General features: G+C 42.5%; 2 protein-coding genes across 4 annotated transcripts in view; both read right to left on the reverse strand.

Moving 5' to 3' along the window:
* Window positions 1-11,116, reverse strand: part of cyfip2 (cytoplasmic FMR1 interacting protein 2) — a 36,261-nt gene extending 25,145 nt beyond the window's left edge. Inside the window, exons 1-2 of one of the 3 annotated variants that reach the window (XM_048231172.1) lie at window positions 10,797-11,109; window positions 2,204-2,353 (exon numbers count right to left, since the gene is read on the reverse strand). In XM_048231172.1, the coding sequence (XP_048087129.1) occupies window positions 2,204-2,320 (117 nt within the window). In that variant the 5' untranslated portion in view covers window positions 2,321-2,353; window positions 10,797-11,109. Of the gene's footprint in view, window positions 1-2,203; window positions 2,354-10,796 lie in introns of all 3 variants that reach the window. The other 2 variants (XM_048231173.1, XM_048231175.1) reach the window with 2 other exon arrangements.
* A 1,080-nt stretch (window positions 11,117-12,196) lies between these two features.
* itk (IL2 inducible T cell kinase) lies at window positions 12,197-25,033 on the reverse strand. The gene is made up of 17 exons (XM_048232145.1): window positions 24,770-25,033; window positions 24,529-24,633; window positions 24,227-24,308; window positions 23,530-23,640; window positions 23,372-23,409; window positions 21,646-21,797; window positions 20,918-20,983; window positions 20,775-20,829; window positions 19,407-19,486; window positions 18,781-18,920; window positions 18,277-18,351; window positions 15,664-15,832; window positions 14,516-14,732; window positions 14,220-14,284; window positions 13,744-13,862; window positions 13,074-13,231; window positions 12,197-12,691 (listed from the first exon to the last, which is right to left on the reverse strand). The coding sequence occupies exons 1-17, from the start codon at window positions 24,905-24,907 to the stop codon at window positions 12,626-12,628; spliced, it is 1,836 nt and encodes a 611-aa protein (XP_048088102.1). The 5' UTR covers window positions 24,908-25,033; the 3' UTR covers window positions 12,197-12,625.
* Between the last annotated feature and the right edge of the window lie 244 nt (window positions 25,034-25,277).

Raw genomic sequence — 25,277 nt, forward strand, 5'->3', positions numbered from 1 at the left:
TGTGTGTGTACACGTGAGCATTACCCAGGGTGTACTTCACATGAGTGGTGTGTGGACGTGTGCATGAGTGTGTGTGTGTGTGTGTGTGTGGCAATGTGTGAACGTGTGTACTCCACATGAGTGGTGTGTGGGAGTGTGCATGAGTGCACCACACGAGGCAGCGTGTGCAAAAAGATTCTGCATGAGGTGTCACAGTGGTGTCTGCATGAAAAGCTCAGACAGGGTGTTTAGTAGTCTTCTGTAGATGTGAGGTTACGCGTGTCTGCATGAAAAGCTCAGGGTGTATTTCCTCACTGCAGTGTGTTTGTTCTATGTTCTGTTCTGTTTTCTGTGTTGTTTCTATGATTCTGCTGTTACAGGCACTACTGACAACGTTCTACTAAACTAAACTAAACTAAACCTCTGTCTGCCCACACATCTAGTCAGGCATCCACCAAGGGGACTGTAGAGCAGGGTGTTCCCATGCTGCCTTGCGCGCGATTTGATTCACGCTGGTAAGGCAGCCTGGAGACCATGGAGCAAATTTTCGCCTGAGATAGGGAACCAATCACAGAACAGGTGGGAAAGCAAGACGATGATGAGCTATGCACAGACGCATTTGATAGACATCCGTGGCACCCAATAAACGGATCTGGGCATTTTTTTCAAATACAAGAAAATTAACGTTTGGTTCCCAGACTACGTCTCATTGAGAAGTGGTGGCGCTAGCCAGGCTAGGCACTACTGACAACGTTCTACTAAACTAAACTAAACTAAACTAAACTAAACCTCTGTCTGCCCACACATCTAGTCAGGCATCCACCCCCCGTAAGGGGGACTGTAGAGCAGCACACCCATTAACTGTGTTGAAGAATAGTGGTTATGCCAGAGATCACCATCGGAACGCTCGTTGGAAGCTACAAGACACTACTTTTTTATCCAATCATAAATGTTCTGATGGTTTCTGATTGTCTTTCATCCTCTGTTCCAGTGCAGGATCCCTTTCTTGACTGCTGCAGAGCGGAGTACGCTGTGAGAAATCAATGGGGGCCGTAGTGTGTGTAGTAGCAGAGCCCCTGGATGACTGAGGTCGCCTAAGGCTAAGCAAATTGCGGCCTATTCTGTTTTACAATTGATTCCATTACTTTATTGTCAATGATGGCAATGGCAAATGGACCTTTAGAATAACAAATAGCTTTGCTGCTAACTGATAATTCAAGGTTTGGGATGTGGGTTTCCAAAACAAACAAGCAGCACAACAAAAGTGCTACTTTTTCCCCCGAGCACCGCTGTTGTTGCAGGCAGCTCACTGCGCCGGGATTAGTGTGTGCTTCACCTCACTGTGTGTTCACTGTGTGCGGAGTGTGTTTCACTAATTCACGGATTGGGATAAATGCAGAGACCAAATTTCCCTCAAGGGATCAAAAGAGTATATATACTTACTTATACTTGACTAAGGTATTTTATGTAAACTGTGGTGATAGTTGTAAATACAGTAGGAAAATACATCTTGGTTGCCTACAGGCTTACAGCTCATAGCAGCACTATCCTTGAGCTGATGTACTGAATTTGCTGGCCAACTGCTAGTACTTAGTAATAGCAGATGGACTTAGTGGTAGTTATGGAAGAATTAAGTGATGCTGTCAGTCACTGGCACTTGAGAAAAATATGAATCAATTTAAAGTGTGCCTGCCTTTGAGTGCTGCTAGAATTAAAACTACTTAGAGGTTATGGGGCCAGCTGGGACGGGAAAAGTCTACACGGTCCGAAGAAAACGTTTGGAAGCTGTAATGTTGATCATTTACAGATACAGAAGGGAAGCTGGATTCCCTTTCACAGTGTAGTCATAACTTAAAAACGTGACCATTTGCTTCTACAATTTTCAGAATCTGCCTACCTCCACCTCCAAATTGTCAGACTGGTTAAGATTATACCAAACACTTCACACACTAATCATTCCCTGCCCTATTTATACCACATTCGAATACGTTTGTCTCCCAACATACACCTGATATAAACATAAGCATTTGGCCTATGTTTGTGTATGATGCACAGTATAGTATATTAAAGGTTGACGAGATGCGCGTTTAGGAGAGTTTAAATTGCACGGGAGGAAGGGGGAGGGAGTAGCAAGCTAGCTCCCTGTTTTGTTTAGCAGCATTAGCGTAGCATACGGCGAGGGCACGCCTGTAGAGGGGTGGATGCGCGGATGGGTGGAGGTTACCTGGTACATGATGGAGGAGGGTGGAGGCTCGATGCATGGCTGCTGGTCAGGGAGGGGCAGCTCCTCCAGCAGGTCCACGTTGGACAGCGCATCTTCCAGGGTCACGTGGGTTGTCATGGCGACGCGGGTTCACTCACAAGGCAGCCCAGTCTAGGCAGAGAGAGAGAGAGAGAGAGAGAGAGAGAGAGAGAGAGAGAGAGAGAGAGAGAGAGAGAGGTGGGGGAGAGCAAAAGAGAATGAGAGATGCCCATCAGTGGACGTTGTCTTCTCTAGACAAATACCGTGTGACTCATCAAGTGGACAGTGTATACATATAAATGAAAGTTGTTGTTGTTTTTGGCTCAACAGTGATGACAGAAGAAAACCTCTTAGCAGGCATAGGCAGTTGACCATAGGTCATCTGGATTGTTTTAATTTCCCAGACAAATATGACCCATGAAAGGTATATTAACAAGGAAGGGCCTGTGCTCTTAATGGAGAATTTGGTCTTGTTAAAATGTTTCACTTCAGTTCACAGGTAGGCCTGCATTAGGATCAAACACACCATGGGCAGCAGCTGACCATCTCTAGCATTCCAGCCTCTTTCTCCACACAAAACTTTGGGCAGCCTTAAAGCATGAAACCAAGGGCTCGGTGACACAGAGGAGATGTGGAATTCAACATCTCTCCCGTCCTGTGTATATTTGGAATCACAAAAAAACTACACACACACGCACACACACTTCAATGAATTACAATTAGCAAAACATGTGAACACTGCCAACTCATGCTTTTTCTCAAACGTGCCATTTCATCATAACATTTGGCTTAGTGGCAGGCAAGCTGACACACACTTCCCCCCAAGATGACTTCCATTGGTCGACACTGGTTGACTGAGGAAGTGGTGGCCAAAATGCCCTTCAGATGTCTCCTACACAAACTTTCCCTGTCTACCACCCCCACACACACACACACACACAGCTACAGCTACAAAAAAAGGCCCACTCACAGGCAATAACCAAAACAGGAACCTGAGGTAACCTGAGGTGCTATTCCATGACCCGAAATAACACAGCAGACGGAGTTCAGCGATACACTGATCAAAGCTGTGATGGACCACTCAAACATGACATCAAGAATAACAACTGGCACACGTGGAGATAATCTTCACATGCCAACTGGAAGGTCAGGGGTGGCTACCCAACAGGCATGCACACACACACACACACACACACACACACGCACACGCACATACCCTTATTCCTTAAGGGGACCGTTCACATTGAACAGCACAGCAAGCAACACAGACATACCTCTCTAGTCTGGCAGTCCACTGGTGGTGTTAACCACAGAGACGGCCATGGAGGTTCTGCAGTGTCTGGGCTAGCATTATGACCCACACCCCACACAACCAAATCAGGGCCATGGGATGTAAATGATAAGCACTGTGTGCCAAAGCTCGCCACTCTCTCACAGTGGCAGGGCCACAGATGGGAAGGAGAGGCCCATAGAAGGCCCATAGAGGGCCCATTCATTCTCCTGGGCTTCTGGTGTCTGAGCGGGGCCATGACATTATGTATGCCTAAACACAGTGGAGGCTTCTGGGTAAAGCAAAGTGTGAGCAGATCTGACACATGCACAACTAGAGTAGTATTGACTTTTTAATCAGTTGTGGAGAGCAGTGCGTCGCCATCAATGGGACCACTGGGAAGCGCCGATAGGAGTGTGTGTGTGTGTGTGTGTGTGTGGGAGTGTGTGTGTGTGTGGGAGTGTGTGTGTGGTTGGAACTTGGTGGTTGGAGAGTCAGAGAAGTATTAATTTATTTTCTGGGACATTAACTACAAACACAACACTCCCACATGATCACCACCCACCTACAAAGCAGGCTGAGGATCATTCCTTTTTCAAACCCCCGGCCCCCACCTCACCCCACCACCGCCACCATCCTGTTCCCTTGACTGGGTCACGAGCTTGCTGACCCCCACCGTGTGGACCGACAGAGGGCTCGACTGACTGACTGACTGACTGTCTGTGTCTGCCTGCTCGTCATGTGGTCACCAGTGACTGGCCCTGCCTGACCTCCCACCAGCTGTGATATGCTCCTGTGCTAAAACACCATCTGAGAAACACATAAATCTACATATAAAACTAACCTTGTCACGATCGCACAGAAACGCTTTATTTCTTGAGGGGATTTTCAATGGAATATTAAGTAGGTGTCAGAGTGGAAACAGGGATAATTAAGGAGTTTGCCACCACATACAGACTAAGGAGATATTAAGCATGCGTGTTAACAACTCTAGGGCCCCCTTAATACTTTAAAGGGGATTGCATGGGCTCAGAAAGGTATGCACTATGTAGCAGTCTCTCTGATTAGGGATTAACATTCGCATTCACATTTGACTTTTGAAAGCACTGTGATTTTTGGCCTAGACTGTGAGTTGAACCAGAGTGTGATTTTTACCATTTTACAACCCTAGAGGACAAATGTTCATACGGTGGAAATCTGAGCTGTGGATAGATATACTGGAGCTCATTATATGACAGAAGAAAAACAAGGTTCCACCCAATGACTCACGATCACTTCTGGTTCAGTAGGCAAATGCATGCAAATCGCATGAGAACAATGTCATAACCTAAAGCCTTTATAGGAAGGGCCAAGCCCAGTTTGTGACATTGTTATAACTATCAGTCAGCTGAGCAAAGCATGCTAAACAACTAGAAACTCCTTACTAAAATGAAGAAACTCCTTACAACAAAGACATACCTCAATAAGTAGGTACCCTTAATAAGTAAGTCCATCAGAATTCCAATCAGGAGATGTTCTCAGTACTGCTATGCTTGATGCAGAGGGAAGTCCACTACCTCCAGTGTTAAGATCAAGACTGCATTCCACTTCCCTTTTCTAACATTAACTTTGTCCATATGACAGAAGACACAAAAAGCATTAACATACTGCAGTTCAGCTGCCCAGTTCCTCATCATGTTTTGAACAACTAAAGTCTCCACAAACCCCCATAGCATTTCATTAAGGATCATATTTCTGGTGATGCTATGCTACTCGGGAATCTATACAAAGGTCACAAGCGCTGTAACATCTAACATCACACTAATCAAATAGAATAAAAACACACTACTTACAACTAGTGTTGCTGATCCTAGACTTACCACCTGACTAAAACTGACACTTGACTGTTTAAAAACAGCACTCACTGATGCACTTATTCCTATTGTACTCTACCTTTTTTTAAATTGTCCTGGAATTGTTGTGAGAATTGCTTTAAAAAGCTTAGACTGTTCACCATGTTGTTAGTCGCTTTGGCAAAAAATGTGTCAGCCTAATGTAATGTAATGTAATGTAATGTAATGTAATGTGATACAGAAACGTACCCAAGACTGGCATATATCAACCACTCTGGTTCAGAATGAACCACAGATGAACTTCATACATGTGTGGGTACCTGATCTGCATAGGTTACCAGATCTGCATGATACGTCACAAAATGCATTCTGATTGGTCTGCCCACACATGCACCACATGTAATGATGTCACAACAGAGTGTGTGGGAGTCAAAGCCAAGCCGACCAAGCTAGCGCTCCTGCACCACTTGTAACTCACAAGTCCTGAGGCAGACGTCGCCCTTTAATGCAGATGTAGACAGATACAATGATGGTGGAGGGGTGGCTCATGAATGCAAAAATTAAACTATTATTCTGCAGAGTATTTTCGAGGGTTTGAGAGACTCCTCCGCGGCCGCTGCGAGAGCAGTGTCTCTGGGGCACTGGGACGGTCCGGACCTCCCTCTCCACCCAACCGCATAACCCTGGGACACAACGCGCCCCGGGAGAGCAGACAACGCAGCGTGTTTCATCAGCGTAACATACTGCTTGCACAACCTTGTGAGGGGGAAAAAAAGGGTTTTTCATTTTCTCACAGCTCGAGTTCACCCACATACAGGAAAAAATGTAACATCCCTGTTGTATCTGATAACTACACAAGAGAGGTCATAATATAAACATATTAACAATGTAATAATGAGTAATGTAATTAGTAGTGAAAAACACAATGGAGCAACCTCCACCTATAACATGGCATTTTACACTCTTGTCTTTAGGAATGGGTGATGATGCTGTTGTAGCTTCCACAATGTTCTCCTACAACATTAAAACTAAACAAAACAAACTCCTATGACATCAAACTAAATTAACAGATCTGTTGTGCTGCACGGCAATGACTCAGGGAGTTCGTTACCAAAGAGAGAAAAAGAGGAATGAACTAGAACTGCATCGCAGTCACAAGAATCCAAATTCCTCTCACACATTCACACTGCTGAGCGACACTAGTGAAATCTCTCATACGTCTACACAGTTATGGCATCCATAGGCCTGGCTCAGGCCTAACGGCACACCATACAGGGTGTTTTGATATGGAGTGGCACCCTGGTTCTGTCACACAGGCACGCCTGCCCCAGGGTGAAAAAAAACAGTAGGTGGAGTTTCCTGTCACATGGAGGTCATGCAAACAGCGGTTTGGTTACTGAAAATACATGCTTGCACCGGTGACAATAATGGCACGTGTGCAAATTCACATGTCACTGACGCATTGAAGGGCTATTCCAGGCAGAAATCACCAAGAGCCCCACAAGTCAGGCCATATATTTTCATTAAAACGTTCAGTTAAATTTGCCTTTGCAAAGTCTTGCAATCTGTTGACTTGATTGTTTTTGCGTCAAAAATGAGTTTCATTCTGAAAATTGAGTCATTGTAGTTTGTCTAAACCTACTTCACCTCATCAACGGCTCAAAATAATATATTTGGCTAAAATCTATGCTGTGTAACATCCCCCAGATAACATCCAATGAATGTCAACTTAATCTGCGTTCCTTAGATCAATAGCTATTAACCCTTCAGTAAGGGAGTTTTTCCTTAACATTCTAACAGAAGATTCTGTTCTGCAACAATGTAAGGTTCTAAAATTCCATGTTGAATTCAATGAACCCAGATATTCTTTAGAATGTTCAATTTCCAACATCCCTGTCACACCAGTGTGGGTTAAATAAATATAGGACATGCAGCAAAACATGAATGAGCACACAAATATCAATGTTTACAAGTTAATACTTTAAGGATTTCCTAGTTATTTTTCCAGATTTTGATCATATACAGTACAGTACTTCCATAGATATGAATTAGCTATGAATTACATTGTCCATCAAAAAAGAAAAATCAGAATGTGATTTTACATGATGGCATGGAATGGCCCATAGGCAAAGATGCATTATAGACAAATTAGTTCCATTATTCTACCATGGAAGACTGCCTACAGACCCAGTGTGTCAGTTGCCAAGCCTCATGCTGGCTAAGACCACACAGTGAATTGGATCCCACTGAATGGAAGGCTGCAGCACTGTGGTGCTCCACTATACTGAACACCATGGCGGGTCAGCATCAAACCAAGCAGCAACATTAGCTGGCAGCGCCCTACGCTGCTGGAGGATGCATACAGCCCCCTCCCTCATGCTCATCACAACTTCCTAATAAATAAAATAAACACTAGAAACCTCATGGTGGTTTCGGTTGAATCTGCACACAGTGTTTTCGAATCATAAACAAGCCGGACTTGTGGAACTCCCTCTGATGTTGGGCGGTGGGTGGTGGAGGTTGGGTGGGGGTGGTGGAGGTTGCATGGTGGGTGGTGGAGGTTGCATGGTGGGTGGTGGAGGTTGGGTGGTGGGTGCGGGATATTAGGTGGGGGTGGTGGAGGTTGCATGGTGGGTGGTGGAGGTTGGGTGGTGGGTGCGGGATATTAGGTGGGGGTGGTGGAGGTTGCATGGTGGGTGGTGGAGGTTGGGTGGTGGGTGGTGGAGGTTGCATGGTGGGTGGTGGAGGTTGGATGGGGGAGATTGGCTGGGTGTTGTTGCTCCACCCTCTCTGTGCTCTCCATCCCCATGCCGCCTCTCTGCCCTCCGAGGCAGCCCACTGCCCTGCTCCTTCTGTGGGAATGGAGGTGCTGCTGATGCAGCCAGTGTAAACTTTCCCACACTGGCCCTCAGTGGCACAAAAGACCCAGCGGTGGGGGTGGAGGTGGGGGAGAGGGGGGAGAGGGGATCTCACTCCCCAAAAATCCCACATTCCTCCATACATCTATGCCTGTGCCACAGAAAGGCACTGCCACCAGAGAGAGACCACAGAAGGAACATTCCAGATCCCATGCAGATATCTTACAAAAATACTACAATCCCGGCTGGCAAACATGGGGCTCAAACATGGCATCATGCATGGCAGAGACTGTGGAGGCCGTAAGGACTCAGACTGCCCCAACGTTAGTCTCCAGGTTTCCCAGGAGGCAGCTGAGAGACGGGTGCTGGATGCATGTGAAAGAAAGAGGCCACAGGCACTTCTGGCCCGAGGGCGTAAAAGGAAAGGGACCACTGTTTTTGTCACTGTATTCTTAGATATGTTATGTCTGAAAAAGCCTAATGATAAAGAACAATGTTGTTTTCGTGGTTTAAAAAAAAAAAAAAACAGACTAAACATCTTTAACATACTCTCCACTTCCACAAAGCATCCGTGCACATCTGATAATAACAAAGACATGGTACATAATGCACATTCATCCCTCTGAGCTATGTAATAGCACAAGGGAATTTAACAGTCCCAAGTACATTCACATGTCAACAATACCATTCTGACTCCAAGAGATATCCTGGTGAATGTTAGGCTAACACTGGCTCCCAGACGTGTCATCTTTCATCTTGATGGAACTCATTTTGGCATTTTGAGGCGAGCACAAGGCATCTCTTTTCAGTCCGAGCACTTTTCAGCTCTCTCTTTATCATAGACACTGAGGAAGAACAGGATGAGTCTGTGTAGAGTAGACTGTGTGAGTCTGTTTCTTTTTTACTTATCTACTGGTAGTGCTCATAGAAAAAATATTCTTCACTACAAGCTACAAATGTAGGAAAGCCAAAATGTGTGTGTGTGTGTGTGTGTGTGTGTAAATGAGAGGGAGGCTGTGAGAGAGAGACAGAGAGAGGGTGAGTGAGTTTAGTGAGCTACAAGCACTAAAAGTGTGTCATCTCCAGGTCATACCATTCACAGGGATGTCCCTCAGGCCTGTCCTATAAAGTGCTGTAGTGCCTTCCTTCACTGAAGAAAGGAGAACCCTAGGATGACTGACTAAACGGCAGTCTCTCTCTTTATGTGTAGTACATCTAGATGTTTAATTAGACTTCAATATGCATGACGTTAAGATTTGTGTTTGGTTGTTGATAACAGTAGCTATGGATAACAGAAGGAGATTCCCCTCAAGAAAGGGTAGTAAAATCTGTGCTATTGTGCTCCTTCCTCATCTAGAAATGTATGTCAAACATGTTTTATCAAGTGTGATCTGAGCATAGCATAGCCTGATCCAGCCAGAATAGACTAAAGGTCGTAGGCTATTCACGTGGAAATCTGTCACAAACATCAGAGAGGACTTGTATCTGAATGGGAGTCTGTAAATGTGTGTGTGTGTGTGTGCTCGTGTATGATTTGAAGTAGTGATCTGTTTCAGATTGAAGCCAAATCTAACTGTCACACAAACAAAATCTCCAGCCTGGCTATCAGCATGCTTTGACCCTCAGTCTGAGGGGAAATAACGTGACTCAACGTTGTTCATTAGGCAGCATTTATTGTCAGTGTATTTACTGTATTCCCAATTTCATCTTATTGTGTTAACAATGTAGGCCTAGGCTATAATTTCATTTGTCAAACAAAAACTCGTTCTGCACACACTAATCACGTTTGTTCAGCTGAAACACTGCTTTTGTTCAGAACCCATATAGAAACACTGTAACCACTTTCACCCGTCATATAGCACAGAGGAAGTGAGAATGTGTCGCCCAATAGAGAACCACCTCCATACCGCTTTACAGCGATACAAACGACAAAATAACAGAAGCCTCATCACCAACACGATCGTATGAATAAACAGTTCAGTCCCACTGAAGTCTTTGTTCATCAAATACATATTATTGTCTTCATATGGATGAGGAATCTGCGGTGATGAATGATCTTTGATTAAGCCTATAGCCTACGTTAGGTTCAAACACGTTCATCTCCGTCCAACCTGCTAGCTTAGCAAACCCGTCTCATCAGGCGACTCCCAGCTCTTGATAATTGCACAGAATTAAATGCAGCACCAACATTATATTCAAATGTTTAGACCATGAATTGGATGCAAAATCCGAAACTGATGGGAAAGTGAGAGATGAAAACGACCTCCCGTACCACATTTCCAAGAGAATCCTCTTATCACCCCACCCATTTCAGGGTAGGATGCTATCAATCAGATACCGACCGTGTAACGGGCATCGCATACATGATGAACCACGGATGAGACAGAATCATTACAAAACGCTGGATTTCGAAAAGAAGAAACCTATGCCGAAACGTCTAGGAAGACGGCCTTTTTTTCTATTCTCCGAGAATAAAATGACGGTGCACCATGCACTGAAACACACCATTGGCAGGTCTGTGCCATCAGTGTTCGGTTGCTCATCTCCCCTCCCGTCGAGCACCCTGGTCCCACATCTCCGCCATTCACATGAAAAGGAATTGGGCTACCACATACCTGCAACTTGCATGTCCGTTCGGAAACCAACGGACGGAGAGTGGGGTACTCCGCTGTGAGAAAACCGATGATCGGGGACGTTTTTTCTCTCGCCGTCCTACAATTGATGCTCTCGTTTCGCTCAGTGCCTCTCCACTAATCCACCCCACACAAAGACCAGAAAATGGCTGCAAGTGCATTTCCTTAAAGCGACAACGACCACGAAACGCGCACACAGTCTTTTGGCCTCTGCGCTCTCTCTCTCTCGCACACAAATGGTGTCACTGGTCAATAAATTCTGCTCATCACTTAATTAAATCCGTGATGTACATGTAATGACAACCTCTGAACCTCCTACTTCACAGCCTACCTACCTAACAGCGGAGGTAAAGATTATTTGTTTGTTTGTTTTGCTTGTTTTGTTATGGACGTTTGTGTGATTTTATTGTAAACATGCATGGCCATAAAGTAACTTGAATGAGAAGCTCTGCACCCAACAGTTATGACCCGAGTTAACTGTTAGGAAAAAAGCCAAGTGTACTTTGATCTAGACAGTGGAGAGTAGATGGCCTTTAAAAACAAATGTCTCAGATGATTAAATATTTACACAGACAGATCAGTGACCACTGTGTATAACCAAACCCTTGTTAATGGCAGCAGTTCCCTTTCATCATCTCATGGTTATATGACATAATAACAGAATAGAATTTAGTGACTATCAGACGATCCAGTTTTAAAATGTTGTAGATTCCATCCAGGCTACAGACCATGTGGTCCTGGACCCCATGTGTCATATCAACAGGAATGCAAAGCAGTCTTAAACTACCCCGTCAAACAATTTAAAAATGAATGATGTGCAGAATATTTTTTTTCCTTTTCTCTTCTTCAATTTGCAACAGCTGTTTTATTTCATGACATGATGTCAAGATGGACAAATGAATCAAATATGATTATTGAAAATATTTCATTGGGTCCCTGCTTGAATCACACTAAAAAAACACATACATAAAACTCACATATATACACACACACGCACACACACACACAGACACACACACATACACGACACACACACACAGACACACAACACTTTGCCAAAAAGAGTGTATTCAGTCTTCACTGTTGTCACAGTAACCACAGAAGGTATGTGGGTGTAGACTTTACATTCACTACACCAATCAACTTCAAGTCTGTGTGCAAGTCATGTCCACTGAATAGTATAAAGTATGTGAAAATGTGCAATCTCCACTGCCAGGCTTGCAGACAGCCAAGAGCTTCAACTTACACTAAATAACAATTAAGTGATATATTTTGGAGGCTGTTCACCGTTGTTTTGCATTTCTGACAGAATAAATAACTAACAAAAGGATCTCAGCATTCTACACTACCACTTGGAGCTAAAATATTAAAATCTATGCAAGAAAGACGAATGAGTAGATATACACTGATTTTAGTAGTTTATTGAAAATAAAAAACAGTGTACTGGACTGTTGTGAAACTGTGAATTGAGTGAAGTACAAATAGCACATTTGTGCCCCCTAAAGGACAAAACCTCAAAGGGGAAAAACAAAATATTACTTCTTCATTGTGAAATACAATTCAGCATGGAAATGAAATGAGACACAATCACCCATGTAAAACTCTTCTAAAATGAATGTCCACATAGGAAACCTGTATCCCCACAAATAAAAAACATATACAACTGTACAAATTGCTGGTGCAGACATTTTATTTTCAATGATAAAATATTATAATAAATAATATGTCTATATGCATTTACATGTTGTAATATGTACAGTGTGATTGTGAAGTTATATGTCAGCTTCAGTCGGTGTTTAAGTTATGCCAGTTCAGCCCTCCTGCATAGAAGCCAGCTCATGCAACAAGACAGCAAAAGATGGCCGATCCCCTGGTGTCTGCAATGCACAACACAGCACACATTTGACAATATTTTTGATTTTACAAATACACAACTACCCATGTCTATGTAATTCAGATGTTTATTCATACTAAAGTAAAATGTACCATTGATGTACTAATCCTAATGATATTAATCCTAATGATATGATGAGGTTTCCAAAGGTTCAAGGTTTACAACACAGTGGCATATATAGTGCACCTACCCAGCTCGTAGCTTCTTATGTTTACTAAGTAATCAAACGGAAACTATATTAGGGAAGGTTTTTCTAATTAAAAAAAAATCAGCATCACATAAATCTTTCCTATTGTTAAGTGTAATGTATGCTAGCAAGCAACACATGGTCTTAGTTCCTTAGCTCCTAAATGATGATGACATACCTCTTTCCAACACCACTGCATGAGTTGGTAGAGGGGCTGGGGAGCCATTCTTGGTTTAAGGAGTCTCATCCCAGCATTCAAGTCCTCCACCACCTCCGTGTTGGTGCGGTTCTCATAGGGAACACGGCCCTCTGTGTAGATCTCCCACACCAGGATACCTGTGGGTGTAAAAAAAGAGCCATTGTCACAGTGTTCACTCTATTTGTGAGATGTCAGCAGTGTGGACAGGGATATTGGTATATTACTTGGCATACTTCCATCAACTGAATGGATTTAGGCATGTGAGAAATTTTGATTTCACAGACCGTAAAGGTTGTATCAGCGATTGCAGGCCCCAAAAAGGCCCAAACGTAAATTATCACTTTCATCTAATCTGTCCTAATGATCCGCTAGCTGCCCGCCCCAGAACAGAGACTGCGTCTCTGTAGGCAGCCTAGGCTCTGAGATCTGCACACAAAGTGTTGCCAACACACTCAAAAGCAAAATAAAGTGTTCCAACCAATAACCAATGAGATGCGCGTTCAGGAGAGTTTCAATTGCACGGGAGGGAGGGGGAGGGAGTAGTGAGCTAGCTCTCTTTTTTGTTTGAACATCAACAGAAGTGACGTTACTCCGCCATCACTGATACAACCTTTAATACAATAAGTGATCATGAGCATTTATCACTCACCAAAAGCCCAGACATCTGATTTGCTACTGAATCGGCTGTATTTGATGACCTCAGGAGATGACCACTTAATGGGGAACTTAGTGCCTTGGGAACTAGTGTACTGGTCATCTAGGACAAACCTGTAAAAGAATGATGCAATTTAGCTTAACATAAATATATTAATACAATCATAGATTTATGTCAGAGATGACAAATCCACGATAATATATTTTGTTTTGGGAAATAACAAAATACCATTTTAGTAAATGTTTTTGGGACAGTAAGTGTTAATAACTTTATGACAAATATCATGATATTATGATCTGTTTAAAGAACTTCAATACTCCAGTGACATTTAGAACATATGCATTTCTAATTTGTCTGCATACATCATAATTTAACAGTAAAACTAATCACAACCTGGAATATTACATTTATTTAATATCTGTTATTCAGTAAAGTCAGTTGTGCAGAAGTTGAGGACTTGACCTTCTCACCTGGTCATTCCAAAATCTGACACCTTCACAGAACGATCCTCTGCCACCAAACAGTTTCTTGCAGCCTACATCAAAAAATATCATTGAGGTAAACCTTAGTGAACCCTCCATACAATCTGTCATCATGTTTGAACACACAATTGTTGTCACAATTCACAACCCTTATTCCATGAGGCAAATTGCAACTCTGACGTGTCAGTTTGACAACTCTTCATGAGTTCTGTTCCACGGCACACATCCTTTTCTTTGAGAAAGCGCCACAGTCAAAAGTAAAAAGCAGAAATGAGAACAGTTACCAGATCCCTATGGATGAAGTTGGAGCTCTCCAGGTAGGCCATGCCTTCGCTGACGTCCAGGCACATTGACAGCAGTGTTTCTGGAGACAGCGCCCCCCGGTGGGAGCGCAGGTAGTCATTCAGGCAGCCGCCCTCCATGAACTCAAACACCAGGTACATGGGGGTGCGATGCATGCACACACCAATGAGCTGCACAATCTTGGGATGGGACAGCTTCCTGTGTGAGAAGAAGGGGGAGGGGAGGAGAGAAAGAGAGAAAGAGAGAAAGAGAGAGAGAGAGTTATGAGTGGATGAACAGCACTACACTACACAACACTAGAATGGCTTCCGGCGTTGATGTTGTTGATGTGTGTGTCTGTGTGTGTGTGTGTGTCTGTATGTGTGTGTGTGTGTGTGTGTGTGTCTGTGTGTGTGTGTGTGTGTGTGTATGTGTGTGTGTGTGTGTCTGTATGTGTGTGTGTGTGTGTGTGTGTGTGTGTGTGTGTGTGTGTGTGTGTGTGTGTGTGTGTATCATTCTGTACATGGCATTTAGAATTCTAAAGCATTTTTTTGAAGATTTAGCTGATTCTGCCCATACACTAATGCGTAATGGAAAAGATCAGCATTTAATGTACGCAAATGATCTTTCGACCCAAGTATAACTAAACTTTACTTGAGTTTATGTGGCTCTGTGGTTTAGAAGGTGTTGGTTGGGTGGGGGTGGGGGGGGGGACTGTGGGTTAAAAGAGTGAAAAAAGGATAGCGATGTTGAAAATAGCGGCAGGTCCGAAAGGGCCAACTGAAAATGAAACAAACGAAAAAGCTTTAACTGATCCAATGAAGACAAAAATTAGCTGTTGGCAAATGTGGAACCAGTGTATAAGAGACGCTAGGCAGAAGCTGATGTATTTGTTTTTTCTGTAATCAAACTTTAGTATACTAGTATGTAGGCATAGCTACAGGTAGTATGTGAGTGTCTCTTGTTGTATTTCCGTATGTATTATTTTATTATTTTGGAGTTTCCTGAAAACCCAACCCATGACATTAGTGCTTTACGAGCTGAGAGCTGCAGTAACAGAAATGAATATCTGTGCCATGTAAACTCTAGGAGCTGAGAGCTGCAGTGACAGAAATGAATATCTGTGCCATGTTAACTCCGTGCCACTCACTTCATGACCTGGGCCTCCTCTTTGAACTCCTCCTCGGACATGGCTCCCTCGCGCACCGTTTTAATTGCCACCTTTAGGTGGCGCCACTGGCCCTGCCACACCAGCCCAAACTGCCCACTGCCCACCTCCTTCACCAGATCCAGCTCCTCCGGGTCCAGCTCCCACATCTCTGAGGGACGGACAGAGAGAGAGAGAGAGAGAGAGAGAGAGAGAGAGAGAGGACATTAGAAAGCTACAAAGTGCATACTTAAAATAGATGTCCAGAGTCTATCTCAATGACACAATGCACTGATATAACCTGCCATTGCATTTAAAAACACTTTGGGTATGGTATTTATGCTACCCCTTATTATATCACAGCAACAGGTATTTGTAACAGGGAATGTTTATGTGAGAGCACAGGGATGGGAAAATAAAATCTCAAATATTTTATTGTAAGTATCAAAATAAACAACAAAATACAGTAGCCACGCAACATATCAAAATAAACATTTTAAAAATAAGAAAATAAACACTTCCATATCTGTCTATCTAATCTATTCCTTCATCGGTACACTGACTGTTGATTAAGTGGACAGCTTTTCTCTACCTACGAGACAAACAGGCAACACATCAACTGCACTGACCTGCCTGTTACATGCCATAGCCAAAACAGTGTATCAGAGATCAACTGCACTGTCCTGCCTGTTACATGTCATAGCTTCAACAGTGTATCAGAGATGCACTCAAAAAGTCAAGTGGTACAAAGAAGTCAAGTGGTACAAAGTCAAGATTGTCAACGCATGCCTATATTGCTTGATATTGCACTGTGTAACGCTGTTGATCAGGAAGGATCATGATGCTTTTAGGTGTTTTTTTTTTTTTAACTACCTGGGTACTGTGTAAGCGCTACATGGTGTGATATTGACGCCAAGGGGGGTACATATGAATTTTTCATCGTGTTGCTTTAGGTGATACATGGGGCAACTTTAGAGCAATATTGCAGGGCAACCACATAACCGGTCCCATGTGTTTTGATTGGATGATTATATTTCTCAAGAAACTGATGATTAAAGTTCTCAAGAAACTCAATAGGATGGTGTAAGAGGAAGTGTATTGCTTGTGTGAACCACCTACACGTTACTTATCTTGCACTGGATCATTTTCCTTCAATATTCTAATCACAACAAGTCTGGGCAAATTACTCTAACTGTACTGTGACTGCAAAGTCAGCACCAGTCAGAGGCTGCATTCATTATTTTGCACTTTTATGATGTCATCACATCACCAAAAGTATTATTTTTTAAACTACAAAAATACACACCTATAAAGTATTTTGATACAAAAGACTGCCCAGAGAGAGATAAACTGACTAACCACAAGACATGAGACATAACCCAAAGATATGAGACATAAACCAAAGGTATGAGACCTAGGGCCCTATCATGACATTCTAAAGTGCATCTCACTCGTCAAAAGTCTATTCAAATTTAGTAGGATGTCCAGTTCACAATGGGAGGGGTTTCGTTATCAAACGTGGAGCGCATGGCGTAACAAGGTGTTCCTAGGTTATTTAATCAGTCATATGGGTGTGTTTGGGGCGTAACATCATTTTAAACCAATGAGAATGACATCTGTCATTCCCTTTAACGGCGCAACGCGCGATATGTCAAATAAATGCATCTGTATTTTGGCATTCAACAGCGCATTTGAAGGAGGCTGCTTGCGAGACCGTATGGAATAGTCATTCTTAAACCATGCTTTACTAAAACCTAGCATAGCCTTCACGCATTTGCACTCGTCTATTATTTGAACTCATTGGCAAAGTGAAACTAACTTCACCAAGGAGTCAGTCAACGACAAGACAGTTATATGCAGTTAATTTCACTATTGACTGACAATGGGTTACCACCAGAAAACATAGGCTGGAAAAAGCAACACTCACCCTAATGTTGCTCAAATGACTGAATAAAACAACATTTATCCTGCAGAGGAGTTGCTTATATCTCCTGACAGTGCGTCTTCAGCTGTGCTCCATACGTGTTTCTCGCCTCTCCCCTAATCACTTTTAACCGTCATTACCAATTTGCAAATGATGGTGAATAACTACTCATCATGAGATGTACAGTATTCCGTAATATCTTTATTCTAATTATGTTTCCCATTGTAATCGTGCAATTTGTAATGCTTTGCATGGATGTGCGCTGGTGTGCGTTCATGAATGATAGAAGGATGGTGCGTGCACCTGCCAATATGACTGTTGACATACGCTCTTAAAATAGCATATGAACAACTCGCCATTGACTTCAGACCAGGTTTAGGTGGTGTATGATAGCGATTTTTAGACAACGCGCTAGTCCCCTCCCTAGGTTGTTAATTGCCACACCCCTGGGCGCAATGTTTAAAAAATAAATGTGCAAAATACCGAATTAAACTTCGCGCAGGTGAATAACGAACTTTACTCCATGCGCTGGTGCCCAAAATACAGCCCATAAACTAAAGCCCTGAGACATAACCCAAATATATGAGACATAACCCAAAGACATGAGACATAACCCAAAGATATGAGACATAACCCAAAGATATGAGGCATAACCCATAGCCATGGAGCATTGGCACGTTAGGAGCACTAACCTGAAGAGGGTTCTGTGATTTCTTCAGACACCTGTCTCCCCCATGACACGCAGTGCCTTAGTCTGGTTATTAACCCTGGGGATTCACATCCACAATTAGCACTCCACCATTTCATGTGAAATGTATTAGTATACTGGCCTAATACATGTAGGTGGGATGTGCACACCACCACTCTGACTTCACAATACAGGAGTTACCTAATTACCTCTAAGAGTTCTGTAGTAGTACACAGTCATTATAGCACTCTGTTCTTGTGATAATCCCAAACCAATGTATGCACAAGAGTACATTTGCCAAGCTGGAGTTGCAATCTTGTTTTCAAAATCATCACAATTGTATTACACTTTGAATCATGCATCCTGCACAATGATAAAAAGCTTTGGCCAGGTCATCTCTTCTAGGAACAGTGAGTGGAATAGTGAGTTCTAGAAGCAGATTCCTTCCAGGTTCCAGATTCCTACCAGAAACATCTCTTATCTGTAAATGCTTGATCAAGACACTTACCGGCAGCATTGTGCTGGTGGTAGTGTATGAGCTCTGGGATGGTGCTGAACAGGTATTTCTCTGCCAGGTAGAACTTCCCCTCCTCGTCTGACTGTCTGATCTGGTAATGTTTGACCCGAGGGTTCTTCTCCCCGTTCGACCTACAGGGGCAAAGCAAATCACCCCAGTGAGGCATTAGGAACAAGTGAAATATGGCTCCAAGTGCTGAGAGAGTACAACATTGATGAATAAAAAATAAATCTGAAAAATGACAAACTAAACAAATGTTGGAAGTCAAATCCAAAAGCATAATAGAATGAAATGAACGAAACAGGTCAAAATGTTTGCCTCTCTATAGACCCTTTAATCTGTTCCCAAAGAGTTTCTGGTGGAAACATTCAAAACCAACGCAGAAACTGTGAAATTAAAATGAATCAGACTTTAGCGTTAAGCTAAAATGTCGACTTTAAAACTTTTTTTTGCTGTTGTCCCCAAGTTACCATTAGCTCAATGTTATTTTCTGTGCCACCAGAAAAGGCTTATGGACACACCTGTTTGTTAATGCACTTTAAAGGGTCTATAGTCAAGGCATAGAGCTCTTCAGAGACGCTGGTATCTGAGGAGAGCAAAAACACATAGGAATTTACCCTGGGGCTTTGGTGAAAACAGACACAGTGTACACTCCTGCCTGCCTGGAGTCACGCACCATGAAAGCCCCCTCCTTGGCCTGAAAAAATGTACATTCATGTTATCTTGATTATTCATGTTATCGTGATGTAGCTAAGCAACACACTTACGCATCATGACTGCATGCCAAGCCTTGGTGATGTAATCTGTGATTTTGTGTAAAAGATTGCTGATTGCCCTGAAGAAGGCCAATAAGACCGCAGTGCCTAAGCCCATGTGTTTTCAACTAGTTGCCATGTTTAATTAAAGGCTTTTCCATATATTTTTCTTAACGGAGTGCCTTTGTTAATTTCCTTTGTTGTTGATATTTACCGGTATGTTTGAAAGGTTGTTGATATATGAGCTCAATAGGCAGCATTCCTCCCTCTCGTGCTCATAAAAGCAATGTCTTGATTGAAAGGTGCTAATGGCTCAGTCGATTTGCTTGTTTTCCATTCGCAGAGCCAGGGCACGAGTTAGTTTTGAGCACAAGAACGGCCAGGAATCTCAAAACTACTAGAACTACCAAGTCATTTTTGAAAAAAAAAAAAAAAAAAAAGAAAGGAGTGGTCAAAATTACCCGTCAGGAACTTTCTAGTGATAAAGGAGGAGAGTATGAATAGGTGAATGAATGGTCAGTATCCCTTGTTTTCCAGTTGTGTTGTGTCCTGCTCAGTCATTGTGTGACTATAGTGGGCTGAGCACCTGTGTGAACCTCCACATGTGAGACTGAGGTGATGTCACCACCATCGCCATGACAGGATTTCCTGCAACCGGTGTCTGGGGTTGTTGCAGAGCACCCAGCTTGCAGTGTGTGTGTGTGTGTGTGTGTGTGTGTGTGTGTGTGTGTGTGTGTGTGTGTGTGTGTGTGTGTGTGTGTGTGTGTGAGTGTTTCTATGTGGTTATGTTCTGTGTGTTTGTGTGTGCATGTGTGTGTGTGTGTATGTGATTCTGTGTGGTTATGTTGTGAATGCGTGTGTGTGTGTGTGTGTGTGTGTGTGTGTGTCTGTGTGTGTGTGTGTGTGTGTGTGTGTGTGTGTGCAAGTGTATACGTGCACACTTTGCTCCTGCAGCATTTAGCATTTGCAACTTTTGCAGCACGACCTCAGGAGGGAGAGAAAACCAACAATTCTAAAGCAAAAAAAAGAGAAAAAAACCCCTGTCCTCAATCTGCAAGGTCTGGCGGTGCCTCGGCGTGTGGGCCATGAGAATGATCACCCCCACCACCTCCGCCACCACCAGCACTGCCCATTACCAACCCACTTCTCAGTTCCCAGTCCATCTGGTACAGCGCAGAGAGAGAGGGGAGGTGACCTGGATGAGATCTTTGTATTGCGTTTGAGATCTACCTCTTTCAAAAGCAGCTCTTCGGCCTCTGTTCTAGTGATGTCCTTGTTGTACCATCTGAAAGATGAAACAATTACAATCCGTGTCCGTTAAGCTGTGAATGATGCTGTCCATAATTGTGAAAATAACACAATTAAAAACTCACGCAAATCTTGTAAAGTTGTCGCAGGATTTCTCTGCCACGTAGGTGCAAGGCACCATGCCAAAGTTTCTGGTGAGAGAGATGATGTCGATTATTATCTGGGTGGTCAGATGCGGTCATTGGGGTCTAACAGCAGCTCACTGCTCCCTGTCCTGTGTCTGCACATGAACACTGTACAGTTTTCTTTTCATTCTGTAAGGCCTGGTTTGCTCAGTGACTAACTAGCTCAATCCTGATTCGTTTTTGCCTGTTGTCAGTGTTAGCATACTGTGCTTCCATGGACTTGGATGAGGATATAATCCCACATTGAAACATCAGTCTGCACCTGCACATCTCATTTGCCTTTTTCACATTATACCAAGCAATCCAAACACCTGTGTGCTCTCTCTATTTTCTCTCTTTTTATGTTATTTATTTATTTGTCTATTTATTATTCGTAACACTGCATACATTTTATACATTGTATGCTAATGCACTTTTTAACCTTTAACACTTAATGGATGGGTTGGCTGTAAACCGAATTGGCCCTTGAGGACTAATAAAGTTATCTGAACCGAACTGAGCTTTTCCTACTATCGTTCCTCTCCCATGAAGCACCAGTGTGTTGTCAGAAGCGAAGCACGCTGTGCTTACTGCAAGAGGTTCAACCTCGGCGCTCAGGTAGAGTTAATCTGTAATAGGTGCTCTTGGGGTCATGCGCTGTGCTTACTTATCGCCTCTAGTGGACTCACCCTTCCCTGTCCTGCACTGTCCACCAGTTGGGTTGCGAGCTGTCAGTGAGGATGTACTCCTCGTCCTTGTGCAGAGGGAGGTCTGAGGCCTGTGTGGGAGCAAAGTCCTTCAGTGCCACCACCACCCTCTCCCGAGGGTCAGAGAATCGACGCTGCAAAGGAAACAAGAACCGACGGTGAAAGGTGGGTTGTAGGAACTTACAAAATGACTTTCATGCCACTCATATGAGGGATTTTTTTTTTTATAAGTTCTTCCCATTTATCGGAACTTAAGACTGTCAATTGGGGCAACATACATTTCGAAATCATTGTGGTAGATATTGAACACAGATCTTAAATCATTTCTGTGCCTGAACTGAAGTTTCTAAATATTTCCGCAGCTGTTATATATAATTCTGTATTTTCATACCCTACAGGGCCTGAGAACTTTAATCCCTGTGAACATACTGCATTCCTTCATTTGTATAGTGTGTGATATCCCCATGTAAATTACTTGTCATTGGTGTTGTTGTTACAATGTTCTAGTGATCCAGAACTTTGCCAGGCATATCCTTTTCACAAGCTGCTTAAGAGGACAGCTTCTGCCTCAAGATTTAAAGTAATTTCATGTTAGACAGCTTAACTGTCATAACAACATCTCTTTTTAAATGTCTAACCTGTGTAACCACATAACTGTATGTTCACACAAACAAAAAAATGGTGTATGAGGTATGCGATAATAAATAATCAATGCACCACAAAGAACTGAAGGATACTGTAGGAAAGGATGAATAAAGAGGTAGTATTTAGGGAAGATATTCTAAGGTCCCATACAGATGCTCTATGCTCTTGTAGGCCTTTAAAGCCACACTGCAACTTACGTCTAAAAATGTTCAATGTTAAATGCTAAAAAAGACCTCCATTGATGTTGGTGGTATAAAGGAAGCACTAAAATAAGACTTTGTCAACACACCTGGTACAAAGACATTATACAGGAAGCTCTCACACACCAAATGTGGAGTGTAATGATGTAACACTCAACAAATATAGAAATGTGGTCCTGTTTGTGACATACTGTAAGAATCTTGATAATGTACTGCTCAGTGCATTTTTTTTGATTAAAGGGAATTTCAGAAATAATCTGCAAGAGGTCATAGGTTACAGTGATTTCAGGACAGCAAAAGTCACATTTTTAGGCACGACGCGAAGCCCCCCTTAAATGTTCTAAAATCACTGTAACCTATGACCTCGCAGGGCTTATTGCTTTTCTAACATAGTTACTACCATATTCCATAAAATAAAGGCACAGCAGAGAGAGATGTGTAAGGGATAATGTATACTAGCATTGTGAGGAGCCGTATAATAATATGATTTATTCATAGATGATGCGTATTCTTCCATTCAGAAGTAACATTGTATATTTCTTCTATCAGAGGGGTTGCTTAGCAATGCCGAGACACAGCACCTCTAACTTTTATATCAATTTGTGGCACAGTAACATAGAATGAAATGTGGTCAATGTGAATGGTTGCTCTGAGTTTTACAATGTCAATGAACGTGATTCAGCGAATCAATGAAGGACCATAACTATCTGTTACAGAAGAGGGAATTCTATAAGCAAGAGATGAACTATATATACTGCTGAGATTAATTATGTACTGCTGAGATTAACTATATACTGCTGAGTGAACTATATATACTGCTGCAATACCGTGCCGAAGGAAATTGTGACATTAATCAGACGTACCTGAGGATCAGGTGTAGGTGGCAGGGGCTTCACGGAGCCTGTGTGAGAAAACATGATGGTTTAAAACTAAATGGACTAGTAGTTATCCATAGCATGTAGACACAAACATACTTACACAAACACACACACACACACACACACACACACACAGTACATACCACAGGGATGGCACCCGATGGCCAACTTATCTGTGACATGACAGCATCTCCAGCGCCCTTCCATGTAGAGGTCGGCGTGGTAAGTTGGGGACAAGCTGTTGTGCTTTGTTTCTGAGTGACCAACAAAGACATATAAACATTCCGTCCCCTTAGAATTATAAGATTCTATCTGACATTTTTGTCAAAATGGAGGTATATTGACATATTCTTATTCCATGACAACTTCATATAAGGTGAGGTGAGGTGTTTCTTTAAGTTGTATGCATTTTTGGACATTATATCTAAAGAGGTTAGTTCCACTTATCAGTATAACTTGGAATTCTAAAACTTTGAAGCTCAATATCTCAGAACTACTCAGAATGCAGATAGAACCTTATAATTCCAAGGGGATGATTTGTATTATTTCAAAAACCTCTGACATGAAAATTCAAAACATATTGGTACTAAACACAAATATTGGTACTTAAATGCAAAACTGCAAAAAAAACAAAAAAAAACAATTAGACCTGTAAGACTTCTCAATAAATCAAATCAAAGACATAAACAAATGGTCAAACATTTATTTGTTATACCTACAAATCATGTTTAAGTGTTTAAGTTTTTGCAGATTGATGTGTTTATCTTGTATTGTGAGTCAATACAGTTTTAATCCCTAATTTCACCAGAAACAGACGGTCTATCCAGAATACACGCTTACCCTCTTTGAGCGCTCTGACCCATCTAAGTCGACAGTCACTGTCTGGAGCAAATATGTATAAGAAGTAGCTGTCATGAACAACCTAAATATAAAAAGATAAAACAATGGTCATCAATCAAACCCTGTAAACAACACACACACACACACACACACACACACACACACACACACACACACACACACACACACACACACTCAGTGCCAATTTCATTGGTGATTGCTTCATATAGACCAAGGCTATTTTTACATTTTGCATTGGTCAGAACTGAAGCAAACTATTTACAGTTGCATTAAACACTCACCAGAAATGGATACTTATTCTTGCAGGGTATGGGTGCATTAGTGCGCACAATCTCCACGCATTTGATCCGGGACAGCTCAATGCAGCCTTTTAAAACGGGCTTTTTCTACAAAAGTAAAAACAACCTCTGAAAACAAAGTAACTGTACAAAACAAAGATTCAGTAGAACTAGCATATTAGTAGTACATTAAGACTTTCAGGCCCTTTGGAGAATGATGAAAGATCCAAAGAGAAGCACTTACCCCTGGTCGAGGTTCTGAGTAAGTCAGTTCTTTAGTGGTGAGAACAAAAAATCTTTCTTTGTAATTGCATGGAGATGTTCTTCGTTTCTGCTGAGATTTCTTGTACAGTATATTCTTCAGTATAACTGTGGGGTACATTGTTAAATTTGCCACCTGACTGTCATGGAGTGAGCCGATTTAGCATACACAGTCACTCACAACAAATGAAGTGCTCTTGAAAAAGGATCACTGGTAGTCAGAGTCAGAGTGACTTCCGGGAAAAAAAGATACAGAAAGTAAACCACTTCCTTAGACACATGCATACTTGCGCACATGCACATACACACACACACACACACACACACACACACGAGCATTCACACACGCACCTGCTGGATTGAAGCTTTATACACATGATCTGAATACTGTATTCAGTAATACACTGTATTCAAAAATCTGAATATACAATTTACAAAATGAGAACTACAAATTAATTTAGAGGGTCTAAAAATCTAAAGAACCAAATGGA

Source organism: Alosa alosa, chromosome 21 (assembly GCF_017589495.1).
Source record: "Alosa alosa isolate M-15738 ecotype Scorff River chromosome 21, AALO_Geno_1.1, whole genome shotgun sequence".
Classification (NCBI taxonomy): Eukaryota; Metazoa; Chordata; class Actinopteri; order Clupeiformes; family Clupeidae; genus Alosa; species Alosa alosa.

Coding starts and splice junctions, on each gene's coding strand:
- itk (XM_048232145.1), bottom strand. CDS start 24,907: ATGTACCCCACAGTTATACTGAAGAATATACTGTACAAGAAATCTCAG. Junction 20,830..20,917: donor GACAACTTTACAAGATTTGC/GTGAGTTTTTAA, acceptor TTCATCTTTCAG/ATGGTACAACAAGGACATCA. Junction 14,285..14,515: donor ACTTCATCCATAGGGATCTG/GTAACTGTTCTC, acceptor TTTTTGATGTAG/GCTGCAAGAAACTGTTTGGT.